General features: G+C 36.0%; 1 protein-coding gene across 1 annotated transcript in view; it reads left to right on the top strand.

Annotated features, from left to right (window-relative positions):
• Positions 1 to 303: 303 nt before the first annotated feature.
• The window catches only part of LOC145263097 (uncharacterized), a 29,736-nt gene continuing 18,813 nt past the window's right edge, over positions 304 to 11,226 (top strand). Inside the window, exon 1 of the mRNA XM_080120016.1 lies at positions 304 to 793. Within this exon, the coding sequence (XP_079976142.1) occupies positions 304 to 793 (490 nt within the window). The remainder of the gene's footprint in view (positions 794 to 11,226) is intronic.

Below are 11,226 nucleotides of genomic sequence, written 5' to 3'. Positions count from 1 at the left end.
GGCCAACTGAGAGAAGCAAGAAGAACCTATTTCTGGAAGGACTGTCCTGTAGATCAACCAAAAAGAGCTGGAGTCGACCTAACCAGGAGTCTCTGAAAGAATAATGACACTGAGAATCACCACATCCCATAACCATAACATCATCATCATCATCATCATCATCATCAACGTCTATGCACCGAAAATGACCTACCCAGATGAGGAAAAGGAGGCCTTTTACTCTCAGCTGAAAGACACCACAGCAAACGTCCCTGCAGTGGAGAAGCTTGTTCTCCTTTGGTGATTTCAATGCTAGAGTGGGTCATGACTACAATACATGGAGCCCTGTTCTCGGAAAGTTTGAAAAATTCAAATGGAGAACTGCTGCTCTGTTTGTGCACAGAGTTTGAACTGACAATTATGAACATTTACTTCCAACATTCGGATAACCATTACTACTCCTGGGAACATTCCGGGTCAAAGAGACGCCATCTCCTGGACTATGGTATCACAAGAACGAAGGACCTCAAAGATGCCAAGAACACAAAAGCTATGCGAGGACCAGATTGCCAAACAGACCACTACCTAATCAAGACTACCTTCAAGTTCTCCATAAAACCTGTGTACAGCAGGGCGACAACGAAGCGCAAGAGAAGGCTAAACACATCAAAGGTCGGAGATAGAAAATGGCAAGATAGACTACAACTTGCAATCAACTCAGCATTAGAACAAATCACTGATGAGTCTGATTCGCCGGAACAAATGTGGGACTTGCTAAGCAGGCCTGTATTCTCCGCTGTGGCAGAGGTACTTGGTTACACAAAAAAGCAGAATGTGGACTGGTTCAATGAGAATGACCAAGAGATTAGAGATGTAATAAATGAAAGAAACGAAGCATTAAAATCAAAACTAAGCAACCCGACTAGAGCAAACCAGAAGAAGCTGAACAAGTGAGGGCAGAAGTCTAGAAAAACTAAGAGAAATGGAAAACACCTAGTGGCTGAAAAAGGCTGAAGATATGCAGAGGCAAGCAAAGGAAAACAATTCTGCAGGTTTTTTCAGATCACTGAAGGAAATGTATGGCCCTAGAGCCCAGATGACTAACACCCTCTTATCAAAAGATGGAAACATCCTACTGACCCAACCAAAACAGATAATTCAAAGATGGCAAGAGTATTCCGGCACCCTACTGAATGTACAATCCAATACGGATGAGGAGATTTTAAACCACATAACAGTCTTCCCCCAGCAGATTGACCTGAATGACACACCAACTCTTGGAGAAGTAAGAAAAGCAATTGACAAAACTAAAATGAACAAATCTCCAGGAATTGGCGGCATACCCGCTGAAGTGGAGTGGAGAACAACTCATGAGAAAACTTCACCAACTAGTAGCAAAATGCTGCCCATAAGAAACGCTGCCACAAGAATTCAAAGATGTCATGATCATCCCAATCTACAAAAAAAAAGGTGATCACAAAGACTGCAACAATTACTAAGTCTTTGTTGACTATTGCCGGGAAATAATGGCTAAAGTGGTGCAAGCACGGCTAGTCAGACTGGCAGAAAGGGTCCTAACCGAATCACAGTGTGGATTCAGGCATGAAAGATCTCAGCAGCGTAACTTGAAACACGTGTGTACGTAGATTACTGTTTTAAAAATAATAAAAATAAATAAAATGTTATATACGTCCAAATAAATTATGGGCGACTTTCTAAGTAAATAAAAATTAGCTTTGAGGCGAAGCCACTATTTCACCGTATTTATCGTTAAAAACAACAACAACAATATATATATATATATATATATATATATATATATATATATATCCTGACCTATTGTAATTATTTTACTTTTGTTTCAATCTAGAAAGTTAAACTTTGGAGAACCCGGTTTTCACCATAATAAAGACCGATCTGGTGTCAAACTTTGCCCTCGTGGGGAGCATGTAAACAGGAAGAGAATCAACCCGGATTACCATTTGTTTCGTTACTTATAAAATAATTTGGAAGCAGCAGTTGTTTTTAACGGAGAAAGATGTTGAAACTGGCATTTGTGAGTTCTTCGAATCAAAGCCAAAAGGATTTTACAGTGATGGAATTAATAAGCTTGTTAATAGATGGAAAGAAGTCATAGATAACAAGGTATTGATGATGAAATCTTTAACAAAATATAACATTTGGTCACTTCTTTTCTTTGTTCATAAATTCGGACAGAACATGGGATGACCTGATATATATCCTAACCCGTTGTGATCTGGTTTGGTTTGGTTTGGTTTGGTTGTTTTGTTTTATGGCATATCAACCCGTTACAGGTTATTTAATGCCTAATCCAGTTATTTTGGAGTTAGTATTCATGTTGCATCCAGTTATTTCGTAGAAGCTTCTTCAAGCTTTTTGTATCTTCAATCGCTAGTTTGTAGTGTTTAGTTTGGTTGTTTTATAGTGGATTTTACCGTTTCTGTTTCCTGCCCTGCAAAACATGCATACGTTTTGTGCCATGGGAGAGGGAAAAGGACTACAGTATAGATGTTTGGTACATTTTTAGTTAGGAAACCAGTCAGAAAGTGGGAGGGAGATAGGAAGAGAAAGGGGGAAAAGGAAAAGAGAGGAAAGGTGGGTTGTTGCTTTTATTTTTGGTTTTGCAGAACATAAGTTTTACAAAAGGAAGTAGAAAAACAAAACGCATCAATGGTAGGTGCATTTCGTCTCAGGAAGCCAATATCTTCAGACAGCCTGATCTGGTAGCAGCAGTTGTTGTAATTATTACTTTTTACATTGATGGTTGTGAAAGCATGAAACACTAGTAGGCAAGTTACGGCTAAATACATATGACTGCACCCATTATGCAAATTGTATATGTGAATGCATTAATATTTAAAGAACACTTTCTAGTATGTCTTCCTTTTTAAGGACAGACACAAAAACCGACGGAGAGATATTCTCTTTTATTATATAAAAAGACATAGATCTAGATATATGAAAAGAAAGAAAGAGAAAGACAGACAGACAGACAGACAGACAGACAGACGGACGGAGAGGTACTACACACTAAATATACCGAAATTCTTCGCTTACACTTTATTAAAGAAAACAATGTATTTTTTGATTTCATATTATTTTATCTAAAAATTATTAGGGAGCCTAGAATTGAGACAGCATAGTCTGATAGTTTCCCAATTAAACAATGCAGACATTCATTAAGACGACCTTTAAAATAACACAAATCGGATATACATATTTAAAGTTTTAAGACTGACATATAGCTATCATCGTCACTACCATCAACAGCAACAACTTGGAGGTTATAGTAGCTGAGTAATTAACAATATGAACTGACGATTTGAGTGTGCCAAGTTCGAATCTTGTGTGTTCCACAGAAACACTTATAATTATGGATGTTGGCAATCTTAACCTCGTCCCTCCTATAAATACCCAATATCTTTCAATAAATAATTCAAGACAATAAATATAGTTAAGTATGAAGCCAGCCAAATACATTGACATATAGTTAATTAGGTAGCATACCAGATAGACTGACATATAGTTAATAGATAGCACACCAGAGTGACTGGTATATTGGTATATAGTTAAGTAGGTAGCACACCAGATAGGCTGATATATAGTTAACTAGGTAGCACACCAGAGTGATTGGCATATAGTTAATTAGGTAGCACACCAGATAGAATGACATATAGCTTACTAGGTAGCACACCAGATAGAATGACATATAGCTTATTCGGTAGCACACCAGATAGACTGATATATGGTTAATAGATAGCATACCAGAGTGACTGACATATAGTTAAGTAGGTAGCACACCAGATAGGCTGACATATAGCTTATTAGGTAACGCAGAGATCAATAGGAACTTGAATGAAATATACTTGATAAGCAATTTGTTCAGAAAAATTCAGTACATGTGATGATACATAGGTTGAAAACCAAACTATAAACGTTCTTACTATCTCTTCCACACAATGAGGAGGTGTTTTTCATACCAGTCTATGATGCGTCCTGATCGCAACCTCAACGATTATTTCAACCATGGCCTCGTTGCTTCCAGAGTTAAGTGTACTTCTGTTCTGTCCTAGAACCTTTGCCCTTTCCAGGATTTATCGTTTTTCTTGTGAAAAGCTAATAATTTATTATTGATCGCTTGATGCACTCCTACCGCTGAATATTGACAGGGCAGTTTGGGTAGTTTGTGCTCACTCTTCCTAATCTTCATCTGAACTTGTGTCTAGCCTTCTGCAGAGAAGCTAAATAAATATGCAATGAAACATATTTGGATTAAAGGATTACAAACATAAATGTGTGTTTATTATTCTGCCCATCGAAAATGTGTGCACTAGCGTTGGGACGATTAGTCAGGTTCAAAGATGGGTGTACTAATCAGATTCAGGATTGAGAATAAAAAAAAATGTGAAGTTTTTTTTTTATGTATCAGGAAAATCTGTGCCTAATTTCTGATTCCAAAAATGATTCTTTGAATTTTAGTTTAAAACTTAATTTTCAATTGCTAGTATTAATGATAAAATGATGAATATATATTGATTTTTAATTATCAGTAAAACTAAAATCTATAAATCACTCACACACAAAAGAAATACATACATTACATGAGTTTTAGGGCGATATGAACATTAAAAAAACAACGCTATAGTTGGTGCTGATGCAGAAAAGGTATCGTGCTACTTTTTGGTAATATTTTCAAGTTAAATTCAAGTTTTATGATATTTTTATTTTATTAGTTTGTTAGGTGAAAGCGCAAAAGTTACAAAACATTCTCCCTTCTAAGTGTCTGAATAATAACGATATTATTTCAGCACGATAATTCTCTGCAAAGATATATAGTTAAATAGCTAAATAATTTTAAAAGAATTGGAATCTGGAATTTAGAACAGAATTGGTAATTGTGATCATGAAAAATTTGGAGTCATCCCATCACTAATATGCATCTAACCAATGCATGCAATATGCAATCATAAAGTAGAGTCGAAAGACTGAATTAGAACAGACCATAAATCCAAGAGTCATTAGTCTCAAGAACTGTGAAATAAATCTCCAAGATATTTTGGGAAAATCCCAGTCATTTTGGAGATCTAAGAACCAATTGGCTGCTTTGATCTGAGCAGACAACCTTTCATTATTGTGCATGCAAGAACACGCACTTTCCTGCAGTTATGGAAATTCTAATGGATTACAACTGAGTTAATGTAACATTCATAAACAAATTTGTTAACATTTTTTTTTAAAGATTATTCAAAAGAAGAAAACGCCTTAGTATTATCGCTTCCACGTAGTCAAGAATTTGTTAACAGTTTGTAGTAAAAAAAAAAAAAAATCGTGCAAACCTTTTACCACTGGCAACGCCCGCTTCAGAGAGTGAAAGAAGAAAGAAGAAGAGAATGGCCACTGCGTCTATTTATAGACTAGAGATCATAGGAAGAGTATGCAAATAACTTTGGACGGTTTTGTCCTATAAAAAGTCTGTATTTGGGAGAGAGGGGGTCTTTTTTGTTTGACAGAAGCAATTGCTGTCAGAAGTGCATTGGACTGCAGGATTGAAGAGTGAAGATTGAGTTGTGGGGTCATTGTATTTAACCACAAGCTATTTCGGCTAAGAACAGATCATGGAATCTGGGATGTTGAGATTGGGGCACTATCCAATTGCTGGATGGCTGCGATTAGCATGCAGTTATGTGAAAAGAAGAGCAAATGGAATGGATTGGGAAGAAAAAGTTGATTGCAAAACCATGAAAGTGATGCAGGAGGTTCTAGCTGAGGTGAAAAAAGAAGACCCTGTTAATGGCGCTTGGCACATACCTGAAGTGAGCACAGGAGTCGTGTGGTGTGATGCAAGCAATGTTGCAACTGGCGTGGTTGTCGAGATTGGCGATGTGGTGGCGGAAGATGCAACTTGGCTGAGGAAAAGTGATGACTTTAATCACATTAACATAGCTGAATTAGATGCTGTTCTAAAGGGTGTCAATTTAGCTATCAAATGGAGACTGACAAATATTGAAATAAGAACTGATTCAGCCATTGTACTCAGTTGGGTGAACTCTACTGTGGAGGAGAGTGGCAGAATACGAACAAAGGGTGCCGGAGAAGTGATAATAAAGCGGAGATTAGGGATGCTTAGAGAGTTGATGTCTGAATTGAAACTGCAAATAAAAGCAGTGTTTGTGCCTTCTGAAAGAAACAAGGCAGATGCGCTAACACGGATAAAAAAACAGTGGTTAATTGAGAAAGAGGAGGCGCCGATATGCTGTCTTGGAATTGGAGAAATTAAAGAGTTGCATGACATGCATCACATGGGAGTGGAGAGAACATTATATTTGGTGAGGCAAGTGGATCCGAATGTAAATCGGGAAGAAATTCAGATGATAGTAAAGAACTGTGTTCGGTGTCAATCGATCGATCCTGCCCCAAATATACATAATCCTGGGGAAATTGGAGTTTTAACGAACTGGACGAGACTAGCTATTGACATAGCACACTACCGAGGGGGAGCGTACTTATCAATAATTGATTGTGGGCCAAGTAGACTGGCGATATGGAAGGAACTGTGAGTGGAAGCCGCATCTGCAGTTGCAACTGAATTAGAAAAGGTGATGCTTGAACGAGGTCTAGTAAGGGAGGTGATAATGGACAATGGCACTGTTTTTCGATCAGAAATCTTTCAGACGATGCTAAAAAAATGGAAGATTAAAAGTTATTACAGGGTAGCCTACAGACCTGGAGGAAATGGCATTGTGGAGCGACATCATCGGACCGTGAAAGCAATAGCTGAGAGAGGAAGAATATCGCCTGAAGAGGCCACATTTTGGTACAACATGTCCCCTAAGGTCGGGCAAAGAGATGACACAGTACCACATAGAGCAATCTTTAATTACGAATGGAGGCATCCTAGAGACATGTCACCGGAAATTAATGATCAAGGACCAGCCAGAATCCAAATAGGAGAAGAAGTTTGGGTGAAACCGCCTAATGCCCGATGCACAACGCAGTGGGGAAGAGGAGTGATAACAGGAGTGCAATCCCCAAACAACTTAAGTGTCAATGGAATGCCACGACATGTTTTAGATTTAAGACGTGTGGTCCATTTAGGTGATGAGGATTGTGGTACCGAGCCAGGGAGTGATGAAGATGAACCGGTGCCGATGCAGAGGCCGCAAAGAGAACGCAATGCGCCGATCTGGACACGGGATTATGAGATGTAAATGATCTTTAATGATCATGGGGGCGTGTAGTAAAAAAAAAAAAAAAAAAATCGTGCAAACCTTTTACCACTGGCAACGCCCGCTTCAGAGAGTGAAAGAAGAAAGAAGAGAATGGCCACTGCGTCTATTTATAGACTAGAGATCATAGGAAGAGTATGCAAATAACTTTGGACGGTTTTGTCCTATAAAAAGCCTGTATTTGGGAGAGAGGGGGTCTTTTTTGTTTGGCAGAAGCAATTGCTGTCAGAAATGCATTGGACTGCAGGATTGAAGAGTGAAGATTGAGTTGTGGGGTCATTGTATTTAACCACACATTTTTTTTTTAAAGATTATTCAAAAGAAGAAAATGCTTCGGTATTATCGCTTTAAAGTAGTCAAGAATTTATTAACAGTTTTTTTTTAAGATTATTCAAAAGAAGATAACAGTTTTAGTATTATCGCTTTAAAGTAGTCAAGAATTTGTTAACAGTTTTTTGAGATTATTCAAAAGATAATAGTTTTAGTATTATTGCTTTAAAATAGTCAAGAAAAGAAATTCATTTGTTTTATTTATTCATTTTTTTTTTAAGATATAAATTTAGACGCAAAAATTGAGCATGCAAACGTGTTCTCGAACTACTATTGTTAAATAAGAAGAAGGAATCAGATATAAAGAAGGTTTTGATTGGTCAAATGAAATCACGTGTTAGGAGATACGGTCACTTTGAAAGAGCTAGCATTTAACTCAAGTCAGCTAATGATAAGAAGCATAGAAGATTTGTTTTAAAAAGCATGTAATTATCAGTTACGTTAGAGAATAAGGAATTACTTGTCTTTAACATCCTTGCATTAAGCATTAATATTAATATGCGGTTAAAAGGTAAAATTGACCTACACATTAATACCTGGAAAAAAGACTAAATTAAAATACAGTGGTTGGGTTTAAGCATTAATACCTGGTAAAAAAGCAAAATTAAAAACACGAGTAAGGTTTAAGCATTAATAAGTGGTTAAAATACACAGTTTAGGTTTAAGCTTTAATCCGTGGGTAAAGGTCCAAATTACAAATTTAAGGTCGGTGTTGTCTTCTTACTCTTATTTTTGTATAATGCCAACTTTTTCTCCTCTTCTGATGAGATGCATTTAGCTTCGAAATGTCATGGCTTAAAAGAGTTTCCCCCACCTTTCTCCCCTTTCTTTAACCCTATTGAATAATTGATGTAATAAAGTTCCTATGTAATTTTACTCCTTATCTTTTTATCTTATTATATATATATATATATATATATATATATATATATATATATATATATATATATATAATAAAAGAAACAACCACAATGATGTCGTTGGAATAGTATTTCCTTTATTCTCTCATATATATATATATATATATATATATATATATATATATATTGTAATAATAAATAATTATTTTTATATACTTACAGACACTAGTGTTTCATGCTTATGTAATCATCAGTGCAGGAGATGACAATCAATTTTGGTTGAAGGGTTTAAATCAAGCCACGATGTCAACTTTGACCCCATTAACAAGGAAAATACGCATATATATATATATATATATATATATATATATATATATATATATATATATATATATATATATAATAGAAAGAGAGAAAGAGAAAGAGACAGAATAACAGAGTCTATACTGAGCATAAACTTCCACAGTAAACTTTTAAAATTGGAGCGGTTTAGAGCATTTAAATTACAGAACAATCTAACTAAAATTTCCAATCATAAAAAAAAACTAATGAGTTTAAACTACACAAAATTGAGTCTTTTTCACCCTAAACTACAGCATCATATTTTCAGTTTTCAAAATAAATCATAATGTTTTTGATTACTTCAATGTATCTGAAATATTTGTTCCTCTTGCACTTATTTAAGGGGTCAAATGTGTTTCAGTTTTGTGAGTGATGTTTTATTCTAACGTATGTACAAATGTATTGCGTTTGAATAAGAATTCTTTTACGGCGAACGATTATGACAGAAATTTTACCAAACTTTACCGTTCATACATTATCTGCCATATTTATGCAAATAGACGCAGAGGAATAGTTCTCCTACTTTAATGCATATCAGGTAGATATTTGTTATAGGCAATTTATTATCGATTTTTCAACTACCTGTCAGTGTAGACGAAAACTGTGGTGACAGTTGCAACACAGTTTACCTGCTGCAGCAGATTCCGAAGAAATATTCTTAAAATATATCATCTGCCATCACGTGGAAGCATTAGGAAAACATTAAAGATGAAGAAAGTGGATTAGCAGGTAATGCACTAAGAGAATTACATTATGGAAAATAGGCATAAAAACCCAGAATGCATTGCTCTAATGATAATCATCACAGAAGAAGAAAAAATACATTATTTCAAATTATGATTATTAATGTTACCACGATTCCATTCATTGGCCGGCGGGAGATATTCTTGGCCAAATGGATACGATCACAAGCTATGAAATCCGTTTATAGTTTGATCAAATATAACATGTTTGATTACACACTAATAGTGTGAGGAGGCATGAGACCACAATTTTCATGTGGTTACAGTAGCAACGTATGTTCTATTAATCGTTTACAATAGGCAATGTGTTTTAACACTGATTGGTTGACTTCCTTATAATCTCCATAAGAATACTTGCATGGTGAAAAGTTTATAGTGAAGCAAGAATTGAGAAATCCCCAACCGCATTTTTTGGATTCTTCCTTTGTTCTCATCTTGAGTGTTATTTTCACAACGTTTCCGTTGATGTCACTTCTGACCTTCTTCAGATGTATCTGGTCAAATTCGGAAATCTCCGCAGAATTACGATTAGAATCTTTTATTAAGTCCATGGAATAGCATACTCTCGTTCCATCAGCCATGACTGGGTAGAAGTTCTAAGTAATTCAGAATCGTATTTTGAGTGTAGCCTGCACTGAGGATTGAACCTTTAATCTCCAGATGAGTGTAACTTAAATCTGATTTTTACCAAGTGCTTTGTCCACTATGCCATGCATCCCTGTGAAGTAGTGGATCAAGTACTTGATAAAATTAACTAAGAGTAGAGGTTTGCAGTGATAAAGTGAACAACGGTGCGTACTGATGATTCAGTCACTTCCATAGTACCACTTTCACTTATGGATGTTGGCAACCTTCACTTGGCCCCTCCTATAGATACCTAATTCTAAAAAAAATTAGGGAAACCAATGTCACCAATGGAATCAAGTCAGTGATACAATCATATGATATCGATTCAAATGTATTTACTTTACTTTTATTTCTATTGTTATAGAAATCGCTCCAGACAAGACATGAAGTAACTTGATGTAAGAAACTAACAAGAATGAAAGATTATTATTACAAAGACAAACAGATGCTTGCTGGCCTTAGTCTTGAATAGGCCAAAGTTATAGGTAGAAGGAAATTAGTCATCAGGCAGAGAGTTCCATAAGCCTTTAATTTTTTAAAAGAAGCTATGTAATTCAACATCCATTATGTTGATATGTGCTGGACGGCTTTTAAGAAATTCACTTCCAAACTAACCTATGTCTGGCCAGATCTCTATCCCTCCTTCTCGAAAAATCCATTCTTATGTTTTCCTTGGTCTTCCCTGGACATCTAGCCCTACTACCTCAACTGTTCTACATCTACTAACCCCCAAACTTCATCCATTCTTTGAATGTGACCAAATCAAAGAGTCTCCTGTTCAATACACATTCCCTTATATTGGCCAGATTTAATCTTTGTCTAATGTCATCAGATCTAAGCCTGTCAGCAGAAAGAGAGTTCGACAAGCCTGTAGTTATTTGAAAGAAGCTACTTTACATATGTATTACAAGAAGGTATCAACACTTTACTAGCTAAGCAGAGTTAGTATTATTTCGGAATTTTTCTTTCTCCCTGTCTAGTTGACATATGCTATTTCGCCACCAGCTCCAGGTACCAGAAATGAGTTTATACCGTTCTATCATATTACAGCAACATCAAACAAACACTTCCTCGTCTTCTAAAACGATTACCATCTAA

This window comes from Euprymna scolopes, chromosome 3 (assembly GCF_053919585.1).
Source record: "Euprymna scolopes isolate OS-2025 chromosome 3, ASM5391958v1, whole genome shotgun sequence".
Taxonomy (NCBI): domain Eukaryota; kingdom Metazoa; phylum Mollusca; class Cephalopoda; order Sepiida; family Sepiolidae; genus Euprymna; species Euprymna scolopes.
Note: the sequence above shows the minus strand (reverse complement) of the source record. Positions and strands in the feature narration are given on the sequence as shown.